Source organism: Mustela lutreola, chromosome 6 (assembly GCF_030435805.1).
Source record: "Mustela lutreola isolate mMusLut2 chromosome 6, mMusLut2.pri, whole genome shotgun sequence".
In the NCBI taxonomy this organism is placed as follows: Eukaryota; Metazoa; Chordata; class Mammalia; order Carnivora; family Mustelidae; genus Mustela; species Mustela lutreola.
Window position 1 is genome coordinate 58,589,382 of NC_081295.1, and position 21,388 is coordinate 58,610,769.

A 21,388-nucleotide genomic window follows, 5' to 3' on the forward strand; every position below is an offset into this window, starting at 1 on the left:
GCTCTCAGAGTGTCCAGAACACCTGGGAACTTGTTGGAAATGCCAGTTCTCAAGCCCTATCTCAAGTCCTTGAATGTACACTTGAGCTGGGTGATCTGAGACAGAGTTGGTTTTAGAGTCTCAGTTATCCCAATAGGGTTTCTGCCAAAGCATTCCTGAGCCAGTGCATTCCAGAGAGCTCCTACAGTATGTGTGGAAAGCATGAAGGGACTCTACAGTGTTTCTGAGAAGTCGCTTTTTTGATTCCCCAGCTTTGGCCTGATTTCTTATCATTTACCTATTTCTCTTAGGTAAGGCTATCTCCTGAGGGGATACTTGCTATCTTCTTGAATTGAAATAGGTATATAAATTATTGTCTGGACCCCGAAACTGCCTCCTCCTAAGGTGTGTCTTGTCCTGAAGAGAATCTTTACTTTCACTTTACCGGAAATCTTTCACTTCCCAGCATCATTCTAACGCCTTTTTATTTCAACATCAGTTGAATGCTTCAGTATCTTTTTTTAAAAGATTTTGTTTATTTATTTGACAGAGATCACAAGTAGGCATTGAACACCATCAACCCTAGGATGTATTTTTTCGTCTAAAGGTAAGAATGGAAAAAGCCATCTGTTGGCTTACGTTGGGGATTCCCAAATACTTGCCAGACGCTTTTAACCAACTGAGCCCCACCCAGGCGTCCCTTCCAGACGCTTTTAGATACCTGAGCATGGTATTTTTCTGGATTTCAGAGCACAGAGCTGGTCCCTGAGCATGTGTGACGATACCTGAGACTCTTTCCCAAAATTGTTTGTGGTGAGGCTTTCGCAGGTAGCTCTGGGTCATAGATGCCATACAGTCATGCAAGGGGACAGAGGACCGGGGCAAAGAGTAGGGCCTTGTATTACCTCTGCCTCCTACCTCCCAGCTATCTGGAAGTCAACTACTGGGAAGTCTCAGTAGACATTTTGCCAGGGACTCTCGGCTTGCTTTCAGTGAGGCTCTTTACGCCCTCCTCCCCTCTTTCCCAACTTGTCTTTTGTTTTCCAACTTTATTAAAGACAAATTTTGTTTAATGGAGCACTGTGCCAACATCACTTCACTGTGAGAAGCATTTTACATATGTTATCTCATTTTATTCGTTTTATCTAACATCCCCCATTCTTATTTTAGTTCTTCGTTCTTCAAGTGTTCAGCCTCTATCTGGTTTTCCTTAGAGTGCCTTTATATTTCCCTTAAAAACATTCTGGCTTTTTTTTTTTTTTTAAGATTTTATTTATTTATTTGACAGACAGAGATCACAAGTAGGCAGAGAGGCAGGCAGAGAGAGAGAGGAGGAAGCAGGCTCCCCGCCGAGCAGAGAGGATGCGGGACTTGATCCCAGGACCCTGAGATCATGACCTGAGCCGAAGGCAGCGGCTTAACCCACTGAGCCACCCAGGCGCCCCAACATTCTGGCTTTTTAATCCTTTTGAATTTTTGCTTATTTCCAGTTTAGTTGAAAATTTTAAAATCTCTGTTTGTGTTTTTATTTTTACATGTGGTAGCTTTTCATTTTTATTTTGTAATTAAATGTGACCACTGGTTCTTGTGACAGCTTGTTTTCACTACATTTATAGTTTAACCCTTATATTTTAATTTCTGCATTTTAGTTTTTCTGAATTTTCTCCCTTCCTTGTGATGTTTTGATTTAAATTTTTCATTTGTTCTTAGGGATATTATTTTACTTGGTCTTTTTGGTCAGTAAGAAATATGGCCTCAGCAAGAGGCAGTGAGAAAGGAAAGGCCACATCCTTGGTCTCCATGGGCTTTACACCAAGGAGAGGAATGATCTAACAAAAGGCAGGGTCTTTCTGCAGCCACTCAGGACAGGGGCTCAGACTAAACTGGTTAGATTTTATTTTAAAATTTTTAGGATTTTATTTATTTATTTGAGAGAGAGAGAGACCATGCATGAGTGCCCACTAGGCAGGCACACAAGCAGGGGGAGGGGAAGGAGAGAGGAGAAAGAGAAGGAAGGGGAGAGGACAGAAACAGGCAGACGCCCCACTGAGTGGGGAGCAGGACAGCGGGCTCCATCCCAGAATCCTGAGATCATGACCTGAGCCAAAGTCAGATGCTTAACTGACTAAGCCACCCAGGTGCCCCTAAACTGGTTAGATATTAAGGGCAGGGTCAGTTTAAAAAACGTCAAACAGAGGGACACCCAGATTCTATATCAGATATATGCTGGGTGACCATATAATTTGTCATCCAAACAAGACACTTGTGAAAATGAGAAAAGGAGCCATTAAACATGGTGCAGGGACACAAGGTCTGCACAAGCTGTCCCTGGGTAGCTTATGTATGTAAAAGAAATGTGTGAAAGTTCAAACTCAGATTAATTAGTATCAGACCTGCACCTGGTAGGCATCCATTTTTTTTTAAAGATTTATTTATTTAGGTGCCGGAGAACGGTGTCGCTCACCCTATGACGCGGAAATCAGGACTATAAGCATCTGGAGGCAACAAAGGTGAAGCACGGAATCACCGGCCCCGTATTTTGGGAATTGAACCGAGAATGGAAACTGAAAGAGGAGATCAGGAGAAATCAATGGAAGAAAGTACTGAAAAGAAAAAAGAAGTAGAAAAAAAGAAAAGGTCACGAGTTAAGCAAGTGCTTGCAGATATTGCTAAGCAAGTAGACTTCTGGTTTGGAGATGCCAATCTTCATTCACAAGGATAGATTTCTTCGAGAGCAAATAGAAAAGTCCAGAGATGGTTATGTTGACATATCACTCCTCGTGTCTTTCAACAAAATGAAAAAATTGACCACAGATGGAAAGTTGATAGCCAGAGCACTAAAAAGTTCATCTGTTGTAGAGCTGGACTTAGAAGGCACCAGAATAAGGAGAAAAAAGCCACTGGGTGAACGACCAAAGGACGAGGACGAACGGACAGTGTATGTGGAATTACTTCCCAAAAATGTTAATCACAGCTGGATTGAAAGAGTATTTGGGAAATGTGGCAATGTTGTTTATATAAGCATGCCACATTATAAATCTACTGGAGATCCAAAGGGATTTGCCTTTGTGGAATTTGAAACAAAAGAACAAGCAGCAAAAGCTATTGAGTTTCTTAACAACCCACCAGAAGAAGCACCAAGAAAACCGGGTATATTTCCTAAGACAGTAAAAAATAAGCCTATTCCTGGGCTTAGTGTATCAGAAGAAAAGAAAAAGAAGAAGAAGAAGAAAGGCTGAATGAAGAAGGAAGACAATATGCAGACCAAAGAGTCAAATATGGACACAACTAAGGAGAGTGACAGTAAAATGAAAAGATCTAGGACAACGTCTGAGGGATCAGAAGTAGAAACAACTGAACCTCAAAAGCCGCCCTCAAAAAAAAAAAAGAAAAAACGGGAAAGACAGGAAGTTTCCGGCTTACCTGTAGTCAGAACAGGGAAGAGGAAGAGAAGTATCTCTGAAGCAGAATACCCAACTCCCAAACCAAAAGTAAAGAAAACAAATCAGAAAGACAACATTAAAAAAGATACAGAAACTTCCAAAGAGAACAAAGACTTGGAAGTCTCTACTGAAGAGGAGAAGGATACGGGAGATGTAAAAGATGGATCGCTTTTAAAAGCAAAAAGGAAGCATAAGAAGAAACATAAAGAGAGGCACAAAATGGGAGAAGAGGTTATACCATTAAGAGTCCTTTCAAAGAGCGAATGGATGGATTTGAAAAAGAGTATTTAGCACTGCAAAAGGCCAGCGTGGCTTCCTTAAAAAAAACAATATCCCAGATAAAGTTGGAGTCAAAAATGGAAACAAACGGAGTACCTACTACATCTGAGATAAAAAATGAAAAAACAAAGTGAAGAAGGTTGTCCTCAGGAAAAGGTTAATGCAGCAGGACCACAGTTTGTGAGTGGCGTGATTGTGAAGATCGTTAGCACTGAGCCTCTACCTGGCAGGAAACAAGTCAGGGATACATTGGCAGCAATCTCAGAAGTTGTTTATGTTGATTTGCTGGAAGGGGATACAGAGTGCCATGCTAGATTTAAAACTCCTGAGGATGCTCAAGCTGTAATAAACGCATATACAGAAATTAAAAAGAAACACTGCTGGAACCTCGAGATCCTTTCTGGTGACCATGAGCAAAGGTCTTGGCAGAAGATTTTGGTAGATAGGCAGGCAAAACTTAATCAGCCTCGTGAAAAGAAAAGAGGCACTGAGAAGTTAATCACCAAAGCTGAAGAGATCAGACTTGTGAAGACTCAACAAGAAAGTAAACATATTAGGTTTTCTGAATATGACTGAGAAACAGTTTTGGATCACCTCTTGAGATTTCATTGGATACTTGAACTTTTTGTAGTAAATCCATTTTATTTTGGTAGTAATAAATAGTGTTTTTCTGAATCCTATGTTAATTAGAAGAAACACCTTTGTTCTTTAACTTATAAGACTTTTTCTTTGGACAAGTACATTGTATACCACAGTTTTTCATTAAACATTTTATTTGCTGAAATTATTTATACAAATCAACCTCATAGTGATTCAGTAAATATGTTTTGAACATTAATATTTTTTTTAAGATTTTATTTATTTATTTGACAGAGAGAGATCACAAGTAGGCAGAGAGAGAGAGAGGAGGAAGCAGGCTCCCCGCTGAGCAGAGAGCCCGATGTGGGACTCGATCCCAGGATCCTGAGATCATGACCTGAGCCGAAGGCAGCGGCTTAACCCACTGAGCCACCCAGGCGCCCTTGAACATTAATATTAATTTTGTTTTTATATTACAAAAACAATAATATTTGCAAAAATATTACTACATAGTTTAGAAAAAAATATTTGACAGTGGACGCACTGTACTTCTTATTTTGTAATTTGTTTTTTCCTTTTCAAATATTTTTTCATGTTGATTTATACAGAAACTTATGTGTGATATTTCATTCTGTTTATTGTACTTTCCTTATCTGAGCTTCCACTGAATGGGCCATGTCAACTGTTTCCAATTAAAATGTTAACCTTTAAAAGTAAAAAAAAAAAAAAAAAAAAAAAAGATTTATTTATTTATTTGAGATTGAGAAAGAAAGCATGCGAGTTTAGTGTGGGGAGGGGCAGAGGGTGAGAATCTCAAGCACACTCCCCACCCAGCACAGAGTCTGGCTGAGGCTTGATCCTTGGGCCCATGAGGTCACAACCTGAGCCCACACCAAGAACAAGATGCTTAAATGATGAGCTACCCAGGTGTCCCTAGACATTTATTAAATGATCAACTACATGAACATGAAAGATTATATCAATTTAAATGTAAGTCAGAATACAGTTCCTGATAAGTGAAACACTTCCATGCTGGGTCAATTGAGAAAGTCCAGACAGGAAACTGTAGCAACTTAAGAACCTGTTGTGCATTTCAGATTATGCTAACCTCAAAATAGTTCACAAATATTAATCTCTTGCATGCTCTCTTTCTAATATCGGCAACAATTTAAATTTCATTTCATTTGCTTGTGGACAGTGAAGGTGATTCTGATCTTTTGCCTGTAATTCTAGGAAGATAATGATCCCATTAAGCGAAGGAGGTCCATAGTGGAAAGACAGAACGTTGAGTCTCAGGAACCTGTGGGACATTCGAGAAGGAAGGGCAAGCAGACAGTAAGATATTAAAATCTGGAGCTCAGGTGACAAAGCTAGGCTAACGAAAAAGATTATTGAGTGACTGGCTTAGGCAAATGCCACAGCGTCCCCTGGTGAATTGCAGGCAGAGGGGTGACCCCACCATGATGCTCGTGTCCTCTTACATCATCCTATGGTGTACTTTGCGGGCCCCAGCTGGGTGGATACATTGTGAGCTGAGCCCTACTGCTCAAAAACAATGCTTTTTAAAGGTGAGAATAAGAGCAGTCTTGCAAGCAGGAGAAGAGTCTAGGTTGGCTGCCAGGGGCTCAGGGAGGTTGCCTACTCACGCTGACAGCTCTGGGTGCCTTGGGTGAAGCTAAGATTGTGCATTTGCTCCTCATCAGGCAAACTGAAGGGAGCTGCTGGAGCCATCGGTGGTCAGTCTTCTGTCCACAAAGGTTTGGAAATTACCACCATGAGAGAGCAAAGCCTTGGGCTGGATGAGGTTGCCCACAAAGAATGTACAGAGAAGAGAGAGTCAAGGGCAGAAGTCAGGACCATTTCTCATGTCAGTGAGTGGCTAACTCATTTGACCCAATATCCTGAAACAGATATGAGGCAACTGTGTTTTTGTGCTACCAACCACTGGGGAGCAACAAATTGCCCTCCTGCTTTTTCTTAGTGGCCTTAACCACACGTGATGATTTAGTAAGGCTGTGTGGTATGCACGTGCAGGAAAATCTATTTTTTATATTTTCAGCTTTCCCTTTCTAATTTTTGGTCCACTTTTGACACTCATCCCCAGTTTCACTTCTGCACTTCTGGATGCCTGGGGTTCTCTTGCTTTCTGGCCCACCTTCTATCCTTTCTAATTTTTGGTCCACTTTTGACACTCATCCCCAGTTTCACTTCTGCACTTCTGGATGCCTGGGGTTCTCTTGCTTTCTGGCCCACCTTCTATCCTAGGAAGAGGTCATCTTTCCTCCCTTTCTTTTTATTTTAAATTTAAAATCCATTCACGCTACTAGAGTATTCCTTCCAAAAACATGTCCTATAAATCTCTTGATTCGTATGGAGAAGGACTGGGCTGCTCTTGGCCCCATTCTCACCCTACGGTGTGTTCTTCTGCGGGGCCGTTTTCCATGTAGCTCTGAGACTCTTCGCAGCTCGAAGAGCCCAATTTTTGCTAATGAAGCTTTTCAGACATGGGAACTCGTTGCCGAGTTCTGTCAAATATTGATAATGGCTGATGCAGAGTGCCAGACACAAGAAGCCCCCCTAGGGATGAGTTCCAACATTACAAGAACAGGCCCTTTCTTGCCTTTCCCAGACAGTTTCACTTTCTCCTGGGGAAGTGCTGTATTTTAACATCTTGCCACTGAGTCACATTTCTTGTTTGGCAGGTTTCTTCCATGAACTGGATTACAACATAGGGATGAAGATTCTGAAGAGAAATCGTGTTACCTCATCTCTGCCCTTTTAAGGGTGCATTAAACTGGGGTAAACCCACAGGGCAGGGCCAAAGAATGAACTAGTTAAACATTCCTAGCTGCAAGAGAAATTCCTGTCTGTGTCCCACGAAGGCTAAATCATTTCTTTTCATCTAGGAGTGACGTTCTTTGTATATCCTCCTCCACCTGGAGAGGCTCTTCAGGATTTGATCCCAAGCTGTGTTTTGCAAAAGCTATAGCATCAGCTGCTGTCAGCCGGAAGGCACCTGGGCACCCCACGCAACAGTGAATCTGCCCTGCCCGTGCAGGGGGAGGGTTGGCAGGGCAGGGCTGCGGCTTTGCAACCCAGCTGAGCTTGCAGATAAAATAAAGGGCGGTTTAGGGTCACAGCAGTCTCTGCTTTGGTCTTTGACTCCTGCAGGAAAAGGAGGGGCCTTGCCATCATTTCCCTCAGAGCACACGTGCAGTTGAACATTTTTGTACTGAATAAGCATTATATAGCTCTCTAAAGAGTCTGTATGTATAGATCTCCTAAAATACCTGGGAGAATGGGCTGAGGTCTGACAGGGCATCCTCATCTATACAGAGACGTCAGTGATGAAGGACAGTTTGAGACTGGCGTCCGAAGCCATCACCCTGAAACAGCCTTTTCGGCCTAGGAGCCAAGAACAGGGGATTTTGCCTAAATTACCCTCCCAGATGCCGCAGTACAGAGGAGTGTGAACAGCTGAAACTCAAGCCAGTACATCGTGACCCCAGATTTAAAAAAAAATCTTTATCTTCTACGGCTGAAAGAATAAAAAGAAAATAATTCTTTCCAGATTAGAACGTAATTTTACAAGTTTCCTTGCATCCAACCCGAGTCTGTACCTTCAATAACTCTTTACCTGGAAACTTCCCTCTGGGCCATGGTTTGCCCCTGGTTCTGCGGGCTTCCCTAGTGAGTCAGACCTTCATTCTCTCTCTGCATAGCCCTTTCAAATTGACCGTTCTCTTGGATGAGTTGTTTTCCCTCATGCAGTTTGTTTTCCAAACCTACCTTCTGCAGCTCACCAAGTCCTACCCTATTCTCAGGATGCTGGCCTCCTCCCCCCATGGGCCCAGCACCCCGCACAGACTTTCCACCGGGCACGAAGATGAGATATTGGGCTTTATGCTATAAAATAAACACATTTTTTACTTAAAATTTTAAAAAAAGATTTATTTATCTATTTTAGAGAGAGATAACGTGCGAGTGAGAGCAGGGGAAGGGGTAGAAGGAGAGGGAGAGAGAAAATCCTCGGGCCGACTCCCCACTGAGTGCAGAGCCCGACTCAGGGCTCACCCCAGGACCCTGAAATCATGACCTGAGCCAAAACCAAGAGTCCTCAGGTGCCCCAACACATTTTTTAAAGATTTTTATTTATTTATTTGACAGAGAGATCACAACGAGATAGAGAGACAGGCAGAGAGAGAAGGTAAGCAGGCTCTTCACTGAGCAGAGAGCCCGATGTGGGACTTGATCCCAGGACCCTGGGATCATGACCTGAGTTGAAGGCAGAGGCTTAACCTACTAAGCCACCCAAGCACCCCTCCAACACATTTTTTTAAAGATGTACACAAAGTCGTTCATAACAGAAAGCAAATTCTGAGTATTTCTATTCTGCATTCTGACCACGAACATCGAGTACTATGAAACCAGCAAAACACTAAGATTAAAAAACAAGTAAGATGATACTGTCTGCCCTTAAAAATCAAAAAGCAGTCCAGCAGAGGAAGCCCAGGTTGCTTGGTGAAGAGAAGGGCACTGTTGGCCAGAAGAACACACCTCACTCACTGGCCAGCAGGCCTGAGGTATGGGCGCTGAAATCCATCCATTTCCACCAAGCCCCTCTCCACCCTCCATGACTGAGCGCTGCAGGGACACTATGGTAGCTTTGATTTATCTCTTAGTGTCTCTGTAATGCATTTCTGTGAATTAAAGTTTTGCATGCTGGATTCCCTCTTGGAGTCGACTTCTCTGAGCCCCCGGACTAATATTTTATATTATTATATATTATATTATATTATATATGTATAATATAATATAATTTTCATGCTGTTATTTGTATATTCTAGAGACTATTGTGGGATACCTGGATACAGAGGGCAGATATGTCTAAAGAGTTGCCTCTAAGACCTTGCAAATGTAGAGATACAGACCAGGAAAGATGGAAGAGATTCAAGAGTGGCTTAAAGATGCTTATAATTAAAATGGGGCATAAAATACTTTCAAAATAAATATCAAAAATTAGAGGGGCACCTGGGTAGCTCAGTCGGTTAAGTCGGTTAACTGACTCTTGATCTCGGCTCAAGTCTTGATCCCATGGTCATGAGTTCGAGCCTTGCATCCACACCCAGCATGGAGCCTACTTAAAAAAAAAAAAAAAAAAGAATTAGACAATGATAGTGTTGGGGAGTTGTTTCTCACTCCTCAATATTTAGGATATCACTGGTTTAAACGCATCCTATATATTCTCACCCAGATCATCGGGTGAGAAAGCCTTCTTTCTTACCAATATATACATAATTTTTACAGTAGAAGTTTCCAGTGTATAAGGCTATCTCACCCTTCCTTTATAACACATGCTGGTAATAAAGATGCCCAATATTCATATGATGGTGAGGTTGCATTCTAGATCCTCTTCAATTTCCTTTTCTAATAGCCGCGTTTTATTAGTTGCAAGAATTCTCAATTCTTGCTATCAAAAGCAAATCAACTGTTACTTTAACAGCAACTGTATGTTTCAAACTATCATCCTGATTACAAATGAGTGAATTCATGCTGCATTAGAGATACTGTTTATATTTCAAAGAGAGGAGTGGAAATGTCTGATGGTGGAAATAGAATGGTGGGATTGATATATAAAATTCAAGATGACAATTACCCTATTTTATTATTTTTAAGCTGTACACAATCTTCCGCAGGTTCCTGTCAAGACAGGAAATCTTACATTGTAGAGCCTGAAACATATGTGCATATGACATTCAACTATAAAGCATTAAGGCTGTTTTTAAATAAATATGAAGCACAAGAACACTGTTTTCTTTCAAAGTCATTATCTTGAAAGGCCATAAGCTTACTCCTGTGATGTCACAGTTCAAACTCTTTTGAATTATTGATCGGCTTTTAAAAAATTCAAACTCACATTATCCTGTGTACTGATGCATCGTAGGTGAGCATCTCTCTTAGTTTTGATCTTTCTGGAGTTGTCATTGCCTATAATTTGTGGTGGTGACTGTAAGGTTTGGCATTTGGCTAGTTAGAAGGAGTCACTGCTCATGTGAAAATAGCTTTAGAAATAGATTTCCACCTTCTGTCCACTAAGGATCTATTATTCTTTGTGATTGGTTCTTTCATTTTGTACATTAAATGATATTAGTATATGAAATGAGTGGCTTTGTCACAAAGTTTTCTTCTTGCCCTAAGTCAACTTTCAGAGTTTGCCAAGAGGGCATTGTGGGATTGGGTAAAGCCAACCTCTGCAGCACCTCTTGGGGGCACTGGAGTACCCTTTCCTGAGGAAAACGCCAGCATTTCACACACTGTTTAGAATGACACTCAGAGCCAGGAAGGGCTTGGGGGAAACAAGGCAGGATGTGAGAAAAGCCAGCTGTTCCTGTTAGTCTGTTGTGACTTGGCCTCTAGAACTGAACACTTTCTGATTCACAGCTTGGGAAGATCAGGAGAACATCCTCGCCAAATTGAACAGAACAGCTGCTTCCTGCTTAACTGTTAATTTTAAGCGGAACATCTACTACTTTTTCAGAACACGTTTGGATATACGAAGGAATAGAAATGCTATAGTGAAAATGGTTTTTATGTGGTAGAAAAAAAAAAGCCCTAATATTCAAAGAAGATAGGTCTTGGTTTCTTTATTCCATTTTGTTAAAAACTATCAACAGAAAAATAAACACTTTTTCTCTCAGAAGTTAATAACTATTAACTTACCGTTAGAATTAGCTCTCTCAGTCTACCAAAAAGCTGTATAATAACAATAATGAACATAGATAGCCTTGACTTCTTACAACACCTTGATGAAGTAGGCCTTATTATGTCCACTTTACAGACGAGGAAACTGAGGCACAAACAGGGTAGCTAGTATGAGGCAGAGTTAGGATTTAAACTAAGAGAGGGGAGGTCATGAATCAGTGTGCTTAACTACTATGCAACACTCAGAGAGTTACTAAAAAGCAAGAAGAAAAATTCTTACTTTGTCATGCAACAGTTCACTAACCACTTAGTAAATGAAAGTGTTTACTTAATTCTCCAATGTGAAATGTGGGGAATTAAAAAATACACAGAGCCTGCAAACTCGTTTACTTTTATGATTGGTTCTAGGCAAAGAAAATGCTGTATATGTTTAGAGAAGTCAAATTCATGAACCATTCTCTCTCAGGGAAACTAGCTGATGGTCTATATAAATAATATCACAATATCACTTTTCTACAAAGAAAGACAGCAATGGAGCCATGGGAAGGTTTTGGGGGTGGGGTGGGGGGGCCAGAAAATTCAGTTAAAAGTGAAACATATCCATGGGGTTAGCTGGAAAGAAATTGGGAGAAATCTGAGAGGAGCCCAGTGAACTTGGTCTCCACAATTCTCATATTTAACCATGAAATTAAAATTAGGGGCAGAGCTAGATTTCATGGGCCTAAGTAGGTTCATAAGTTCACAGGATCTTCTTTCTATTCCTTTTTAAAATCTGTGTGAAAGACCCGAGAATTTTGACTGCTGAGTAAACTTGTTCATTTAGTAAATAATAAGTAAAAGCAGTTAAGGGTTGACTCAGAAGAAAGACAGAAAGCATGGTAAACATGGGTAAGGGCATTACAATTTTGCAAACAAAACCAAATCTCTGAAACATGATGGTTTGCTAAACTAGTTTAAGTAACTTGGGAAAGAAAGCAGGACACCCACAAGTGAATTCTTTTTTCCTCTTTTCCCCTTCTCTTCAGAGTTCCATCTAGACGCTGCAGCCTTGCGCAGCTAGTAGAAGAATTTTTAAGAATAATAACTGAAAAAGCAAACTAAGTGATCAAGATAGAAATACACAAAGGGGATATTATAATGTAATGTTTATTAAGCTAAATTGAGAAACATGATTATTTTATTTTAAGTTACTCCCTTTCAGTACATGAAACGGTCCACAGTAAAACAAAAGAAGTATTTATAAAGACATTATTTTATCATCTCCAGTTCTGTATGCATTTTAGCCTTTGACATCTGTCTCTACCACCACAACCAACACAGAGTGGTTCAAAATAGAATTGTGACTATGCAGATAAAAGCAAGATAAACTCAAAACAAGCAAACCAACACCAATGACCAGTACAAGTCTTGCTCTTGGTATTTATAGACCATATTTACAAAAGTCAAGTTAAACCAGTTAGTCCTTCTGTACATGTGTTAATATTAGTACTTTATATTTACATATTTATGTGCATTTGTATTATCAAGTAAAAAGATAATTTTTAAATTATTTATGAAAAATATATAAAATATGACGGGTAACATACTTCCATTTGAGTGCGTGTTCAAAACTCAGTGCTTAAAAATATTTGGAAAAAAATCCAAAAAAAAGTCTGACGGAAAATACTAAAAGTGAAAGAGATAAGAAAACAATAAGTGTTAAATGTGGTAAGTAGGGGAGGTGGGCAGAAAGAAGGTATGCATCGAGGCAGGAATCACACAGGATAAGCCAGATGAAGGATCAGAAATGAAAGACAGACAGTTTCCCCCCAGATCCAGGTCATGTGAAACTGACGGAACCAAGGGACTTTAAGGATAAGGTGAAGGAATTTGAGCCTTGATAACGAGCTCGTACTATCAGCGGATGCAGAACTGACTTCCCCTGAGAGTTTCGTTAGGAAGCATGCCATGGACATTCACCGTACAGTAAGCTACAGCGTCAGTTCTTTATCCGGCTTCCGTGGAGAGGGAAAGGGGGCCACGTGCCGGACGATGACCTCACACTTCAGTGGGTGTCTGTCCTTACTGAAGAAACACCGGACGGCATCAGCCCCTTCCCAAACACAAGCAGGGTGGGAATTCTCGCCCCTCAGAATTCTTCTTTCTCCAAGGACCGAAGTCCATAAGGCTTGGGGCAACTCACCCCTGCGTGGAGGAGCCCCAGATCTTCCCCGGGGTGTTTCCCGGCCACTGCTGGCAGGGGTGGGGTGGGCAGCTGGGCCGATCCGCTAGTTGAGGCAGGGGCAGCAGAAGCAGCAGAGGGTCCGGCAGGGGTTCTTCTTCTTGTACTGCACCGCCTTGCGCACCTGCGCCTTGGCCTGGCCGGTGTAGTCGAGGGTCTTCTCCACGTTGAGCTCGATGACGTTGAGGGTGTCGGCCTGCTCCTCCACCAGCACGGCCATCTGCAAGAAGAGCTCGTGCACGTCGCGGATGCGGCTCTCCAGCCGCAGCAGCTCGCGGTGGCGGCTCTCGATCTCGTTGAGGGCCGCCCGTGCGCCCTTCACGTCGGCGAGCAAGTTCTCAGAGAACACGTCCCACTTGCCCTGCTCGAACATGTCCTCGATCTGGTCGCCCGAGACGTCCTTGCCCATGATCTCCAGCTGGCGCTGGATGCGGATCTTGCAGTTGGCGCGCTGCTTCATCTCGGCCTGGTTGTACTCGTGCATGGCGCTCTGGAAGGTGCGCGTGAGCGCGCTGTACTGCGCCCGCGAGATGCGCGCCACCGCCGAGTTGGGGCCGTGCCGGGCCTCGGCCTCCTCGCTCAGCGCCTTCATGGCGCGCAGCTTGCGGTGGATGTTCTCGCCCCGGGCCTTGATGTCCTTGGCGATGGAGTTGGTGTCGCGCTTGATGCTGCTGAGGCGCCGCATGGACGTGAGGAAGCGGGCGTTCTGCTTCCCCAGCCGCTTCACGTCGGTCATCAGCAGCTGGTTTTCGTTCTGAAGGTCCAGGATGTCTCGGTACAACGACTCCAGGATGTGGTCCGTCTCGAACACGATGTCCTCGTGGGGCGAATCAAAGTCATCGTCCCCGTCTGCGAACTGCTGGTCATAGTTCTTGGTTAACTCCACAAGTTCAGCTAGCCGGTCCTTCATTTTGCCTACAAGTAGAGACTGGGGTTAAACTCCTTGAGCGAGTCAAAATACTCTCATTGAGAGCACTGAAGCTCAAAGCAAGGAAACTTCTGCCCAGCGCTGCCAGTTCTCTATGCCTGGCTGCAGGCAACACATATACCACAGGAGCTAAATATTCTATGACATTTTGCTCACAAGGAAAGGACTAACGTGACCGAGAGGCGTGAACACAGCCGTGCTTCCTCACGAAAGCCCATGAGACATCTGCAGCTCGGAACTCAGTCAGCAATGTAAAATTTCAGATTGCATGAGGAACCAATCACTTTTGCTTGCCTTATACTTTCCAATAATCCCAAGTCAAAACAGGCACAGAAAAAGGAAAAAGAAGAAGAAAATACTTGCAAGGATAAAGATTTTAAAATAAGGACAATCAATGTACTGCCAAGGCTGTAGGACCAGCTCTAAGGGCTGTGTATTTTTGGTCTATTTTAGCAACAGTTGAGCATGGCTGGTCCCAAGATTCCAAAGAGTTCTTAAAACAGTTAACATATAAATCATTAGTTTAAAATGTTTTCCTGGGGAGCCTGGGTGGCTCAATGGGTTAAGCCTCTGATTCAGGTCATGATATCAGGGTCCTGGGATGGAACCCCACATCTGGCTCTCTGCTCAGCAGGGAGCCTGCTTCTCCCTCTCTCTCTGCCTATCTCTCTGCCTACTTGTGATCTCTCTCTGTCAAATAAACAAGTAAAATTTTTAAAAAATGTTTTTTCTTAAAAATGTTATAAAAGTAAAACATTCTTGAAGTAAAACAACAAAATAAAGACAAAAATCTAATGAGGAAGTATAAAATTTGGACGTTGAAATTTCCTTGCTTCTCTGTTCATTATCATTGATACAGACTTCAGTTTGAGTGCCTGTTTGAGGGGGTGACATCGAAAATATATTCTGATGGGAGATACTAAAAGTGAAAGAGATAAGCAAGTGTTTAATGTGATTTTAATAAGTAGGAGAGATGGGCAGAAAGAAGATACCCATCTAGGCGGCAATCACGTAGCATAACCAGATGAAGTGTCAGAAACAAGATGTTCAGTTTTTCCAAGGTTTGTAGTATTATCATTAACAAAACTATTTGAAAATTTCTTTAATATGAAAATTTTCAATCATACATAACCCTAGTAGCAGTAATATAACACTCTGATTTAACCATTACACAGTAGCAATATTTGTACTTTTGTTGTTGTTTTTATGCACATGCTGGTATTTTATTCATACCTGAATGCTAAACACTGTACTTAAATATAAAATATTTATTTAAATGTATATGAAAGATCTCAGATGCTGCCTTATCTCAGGTTCCCAAGAAAGCAGTCGGAAGAAAATTTTATGTGCCAACATATTACTCGTGATACAATCCCAGGGCCACCAGGGTGAGGGGGAACAGATACTGAGACAAATACTGAGCTGGCTACAGATTCACAAAACAACATAGTCAGTTGCTTAGTCAACTGGAAGTCTCCAGAAAGACTACCTTGAGTCATGGCACCTGGAATAGTCCATGAGAAGGAGAAAAAGGAGTCATAAATGACATAAATGAAATAAATTTGTTGGTTCCTGCCTATCTCCTGTCTCTTCTTGGTCAATATTCAGCCAATGGACATTAAAACCCCTCTACTCCTCAGGGCTTCCACTGAGGAAAGCAAGTCCTATGTCGATGACCTGGTGCTGCTGTGAAACCAGGCATGAGGGCACGTAAGCCTCTGTGGGAGATCAGGTCATCCATACACTGGAGCTGCAGTGGCCCTCACGTAGCAGATGTTAGAGAGGCCTTGCCAAAGTCTGGTCCTCAGGGGAGGCTGAAATGAATGGCAGTGTTAGGGGATGAGGCGACAGAGGAAGCAGCTGGGTTCTTGGTTCTTCACTGATCAGAGAGCCAAGAACTAGGGTGTAGTGGAGACTGAGCAAATCTGGGAGGAGTATAAACTGGATGTGGAACAGGCATATTACACAGATGAACACAGATGTTACTTTCATATCAGAATTGTGTGTCCATGTACACATTCAGGTGTTGTCTGCAATATTGTACTTTTAATGACTTTTTGAAACAAGTTGGCAGCTTAGCAGAATTTCCGTATTTTCGCAAGGGTGATTCTAATTCATTGCTACATAGAAAGGGAAAATAATGTTCTCTATGTCCACATTTTTTCCAGGGAAGTGAAAAACTTTCATTTTTAGTAGCACATATAAATGCCAAAATACTGAACATGTTCCTCCTGTGCACAAGATTTTGTGGCTACAAAGATTATCCTCCTACTGTGTAATTTGCAGAAAAGAAGGAAAATGTAGTAGCACTTAATGGACGCTCAATCTATGAGGGATCTTGATCTCAAATTAAAAGCTTCTCTCAAGTTGAAGAAATTAATTTTATCTCACTATAGAATGCTGACGAGTTGAATTTAGTCATAATTGGGAAGTGGTGAAATATTATCCATGACCTGTCATCTGCTATCATCATTTACATAAAGTAAGCTGAAGTTTTATTCCAAGATAATGATTTTTAATATCCTGCTTCCAAATGTCATTTCTGCTATCTGGTAACAAGAATCAATACCGGACTTTCCCAGTGATAAGGATGTAACTTTCCTACAGGCAGGGCCTAGGGACAGAAAAAAGACCCAGGCTGGACCAAAACTATGCCATCCCCTAGCCTGAATTTCCTGATACCCAAAATGTCCACACCTTGAACAAAACTTAAAGGCAAACCATAAATTGGGAGAAATTGCAATATATGCAGGTAGTGGATTAACGTACTTAATAAACTAAAACCTCGTGCTAGAACAAAACAAAATCAAAACCACTTGCCCAAATAAAGACAATGAAAAAGCAACACATACATGAAGAAATCTAAATGCTAGAGAATGTAAGAGTAACTGATATGTATCAGTTGCTTACTGTAATACCAAGTGCTTTCTAGGCACTTGTCATGTAATAACCTCTTTAATCTTCATACAGACTCTATGAAGTAAGTATTACCATTATCAGAGCTGGTACGTGAACACAGGGAGATAAAAGAGCTTACCCATGATTGCCTGGAAGGGAACACTTGGGCCCCAGAGCAGCTGTACTTAACCACTACACAAAACTTCTTCGGTAAATATGTAAAAGTGAGTCATGAAGGACTTCACTATTAAAAATTCAATATAAAATATATAATATAAAATTTTAAGCACTGCAATTTTTTTCACCCACCAAGTTACCAGGATTTAAAATAATAATAATAATGATGATGATGATAATAATAATAATAATGTTTGAAAATTGGTGAGGATTCTGGGAACTCTGAAAAAATGCTGATAGGAGAGCAGATTGATAGAATCTTTTTTAGCAATATGTATCACAATCTTTTAAAATGTGTATTTGTTTTGCCCCGTGCACATTTCTTCTAAAAACTTATGCAGGAGTGTGTGAAGCCCCTTGCTGTAAATATTTCCACCACACTGCTCTTTTTACAGAAATTCAGAAATACTCTAAGTGTGCAAAAATGAGGTATTATCTGCTAAACCAGCACAGTTTAGAAGGCTATCTGATGGTAGGAAAGTATAAATACCATCTTAGGTAGAAAAAGTAGGTGAAGAGAAGGAGATGTGAAACGCTACTACACATACATCCTAAAACAAGGATGTGAACAATATACATCAAAATGTTAATAGTTGGTTTCTTCAAATTGTAGAATTATAAATGATTTTAATTCCTTCCATGTGCTTTTCTGTATTTTCCAACGTTTTTATGATGCCCATGTAGATTTTATAATTAAATACAATCCATAAAACTATAAATATTATTTGCTTAAAGGACTAATTTCTTAAGGCCCTTCTTTAAGACATATATATTGCAATCATTTAACAACCTTATGTGACCTGGACAAAGTACATTAGTTAGCTGGTACGGAGTTGAACTGTATCCATCTGCTTAAATGAGTATCCAATATATTCTACTATGCAACAGGTAGATGGTACAGAGAATGGGTATATTTGATGAACCAGATAAGAATAGGTGTCATCCTTGCTTCTTGGCCAAGACTTCCACTACAATGGAAGGTGATGAATGGCTTCTTAAGGTAAAACACCACACACAACATATTAGAAATCTGTTTGCTGGTCTCCTACTAGTCTTAGACAGGTCCCATGCTCTTTATTGCTCCTCTAAAGCCCCCAAAAAACTATTTGGGGGGATCATCTCATTCATAATATGAGCAGAAAAACACACATCAATCATACAGAAAATGGCCTTGGGAGAAGATGTTCAGAGATAATCATTCCTTCTCAAGACCTGAAAACCATAAAAGCATGGGTCCTAAATGAAGCGAAGGACTAAGTTCATATGAAGGCTCAAGTCCACAATTAAGTGAGGAGAATGAAAGGAACAGTGTGGGGAATTAAAGATTCTCTATGGAGCTGTAGACAAGAATGTGGCCTTTACTTTGCCTTCTTACCAGCCTTTCTTATAAACCCACCCCAGACTGAGTTGGTCCCATGGACCCAGATGCCTCCTGGTAGCCAGAGAGCAAGCATTAGGAAAACTACAACAGAAGTTCAACCAAAAAGAGGAATCCATCAAAATCCTAGAGGAGAACACAGGCAGTAAACTCTGACAAGAGGCATAGCAACTTCTACCAAGATATGTCTCCTGACGCAAGGGAAACAACAACAAAAATAAACTATTGGGACTTGATCAAAATAAAATGCTAGTGCTCAGAGAAGAAAACAATCAACAAAACTAAAAGGCAACCTATGGAATGAAAGAAGCTATTTGCAAATGTCATATCTGATAAAGGGTCAGTATTTAAACTCTACAATGAACTTTTTTTTAAAAGGGTTTATTTATCTGAGAGACAGAAAAAGAGAGCAAGCATGCAGGCAGGGGTGGAGGGAGAGGGAAAAAGAGAAGCAGACTCCCCACTAAGCAGGAAGCCCGATGCAGAGCTCTGCAGAGCTCGATGCAGGGCTCAGGACCCTGAGATCATGACCTGAGCCAAAATCAAGAGTCTGATGCTCAACCAACTGAGCCACCCAGGTGCCCCCAGGAAACAGACTCTTAACTATAGAGAACATACTGAGAGTTGCTGGAGGGGAGGTGGGCAAGGGGGGTGTGTTAAGTGAGTGATGGGTATAAAAGAGGACACTTGTGATGAGCCCTGGGTATTGTATGTAAGTGATCAATCACTAAATTCTTTTTTTTTTTTTTAAAGATTTTATTTATTCATTTGTCATAGAGAGAGAAGCGAGAGCAAGTACAGGCAGACAGAGTGGCAGGCAGAGGCAGAGGGAGAAGCAGGCTCCCCGCCAAGCAAGGAGCCCGATGTGGGACTCGATCCCAGGACGCCAGGATCATGACCTGAGCCGAAGGCAGCCGCTTAACCAACTGAGCCACCCAGGCGTCCCGATCAATCACTAAATTCTACATCTGAAACTAATATTGCATATATGTTAACTGACTGAAATGTAAATAAAAAATTGGGGGAAAAAATAAAATGTAAATTTTAAAAATAGAGAAAAAAAGTGAACCACGAAGCTTCTATTTCGAAGAATGTTGCTCAAAAGGTTAAAATGTAGTTATACCAAAATATAGAAGCAGGCCCTGAAAGAACATCAAATTAACCGACACATCCAGTAGCCTGATTCCATACTGTGAGATCTTAAAAAGGAAACTATGATAAATGAGAAAGAAAATGAAACAATTCTATCGACCATCCTATCTCACTATGATAAAGCAAAATGTAATACATTTTTTGTATTCATAAATTTGTAAATTTATTCATAAAGTTATTAAAATAAACTGTATTCATAAAGTTGCTAAAATAGATCCTGCTTTAAGCACGTGGAGATGAAGAATTCAACTGAAATTTTATGACCAACAACCAGAAGTCTGCTTCAGTCTTGTACTTTCCTTTTCAGGCATGCATATCATGTATCCTGAGAACAGGGTCCTACAGGGAAGGAAGGGGATATTACATAAGCCTTCTTTCATTGGGCAATTAGATTTTATGTACCAAAAAATACAGGAACAGAGAAGTGATGGTAGCTCAAGGGTTCTCAGACTTTAGGAGGCAATAAAATCTTCTGGAAGCTTGAGCCCCTAGAGTTTCCAGTTCAGGACTTCTAAGTTGATCCTCGGGTGATTTCAGTGCACACCCAAACTTGTGACTGATTCCATAGATAATTATCATGACAGCTTCTGATTCATAAACACAATGCAGTTCTGGACAACTTACAACAGTCCTCAGGTTGAGTGATGAACAAACTTGACAGGGAAAGATTCAGAAAGAGGAAAAGATTCAGAAGGCAGGTTTGTACATACTTCAGAAGGTCAATGAGTGGGGGTTATGATATACAAAGAACCTACATACTGGATGCTACAAAGAACCACCATGAACATTCCTACTTGCTTGTAAGGGAACCAGTCATAAACAGAGCACAGGGCCATATCTCTGATCAAACATCAGAAACTTTTTGCCTACTGAGGGGAATAAGAACAAAACTGTTCATGCATTGTTTCGGGCTAAATTATATCACCCACCCAAATTCTTGTATTGAAGCCGTAACCCCAGCACCTCAGAATGCAAATGTTTTCGGAGATAAGGTCTTTAAAGAAGGAACTAATTTAGAAGGAGGTCTTTAGCCACCTGGGTGGCTCAGTGGGTTAAAGCCTCTACCTTCGGCTCAGATCATGATCCCAGTGACCTGGGCTCGAGCCCCGCATTGCAGCATTGGGCTCTCTGCTTGGCAGGGAGCCTGCTCCCTCCTCTCTCTCTGCCTGCCTCTCTGCCTACTTGTGATCTCTCTCTGTCAAGTAAAAAAAAATTTTTTTTAAAAGAAGGTCTTTATGTAATCTATATATTATTATACATTAAGCAATACATACACTAAGTAAATTTTGCCTATTTCCAGAAAACAAAACCTTTCCTTTTTTCATAGCAATGTGTTGAAGTATTTTTTACAAGTAGTGAGAAACTTCAGACTTGGAGATACACAGTTCAATGCAAGGCAATGTGCCAGTCATGTGAGGTTTATTACCAAAATCAGCTTGTAGATTACAGGAGGGGAACAAATTCAAAAGGATGGGAGGAGCTTCCTTTCTGTTTAAGACAAAGAAATGTCTTTAGAGACTGTATTCCTCTTTATTTGAGTTCAAAAAGTTTAGGTTTCTTGTTTCAATGAGAACTAAAAAAAGAGCATATTTAGAGAGAGAGGGAGACATACACATGCACACACAGACTTTGTATAGTTATCAGCTATTAAG

At 41.1% G+C, this 21,388-nt stretch overlaps 2 protein-coding genes across 4 annotated transcripts in view; one reads left to right on the forward strand and one right to left on the reverse strand.

Annotated features, from left to right (window-relative positions):
• STX11 (syntaxin 11) overlaps nucleotides 1–21,388 on the reverse strand; it is a 114,183-nt gene that overhangs the window by 55,840 nt on the left and 36,955 nt on the right. For 2 of the 3 annotated variants that reach the window (XM_059177343.1, XM_059177344.1), the window contains exon 2: nucleotides 12,113–14,118. In XM_059177343.1, the coding sequence (XP_059033326.1) occupies nucleotides 13,250–14,118 (869 nt within the window). In that variant the 3' untranslated portion in view covers nucleotides 12,113–13,249. Of the gene's footprint in view, nucleotides 1–9,311; nucleotides 9,418–12,112; nucleotides 14,119–21,388 lie in introns of those variants that run through there. The other variant, XR_009354586.1, reaches the window with a different exon arrangement.
• LOC131833716 (la-related protein 7-like) lies at nucleotides 2,421–4,558 on the forward strand. Its single transcript, XM_059177342.1, is given in 4 exon segments — nucleotides 2,421–2,686; nucleotides 2,688–3,696; nucleotides 3,699–3,828; nucleotides 3,830–4,558. Coding segments are annotated over 4 exon segments (1,737 nt in total). The 5' UTR covers nucleotides 2,421–2,536; the 3' UTR covers nucleotides 4,278–4,558.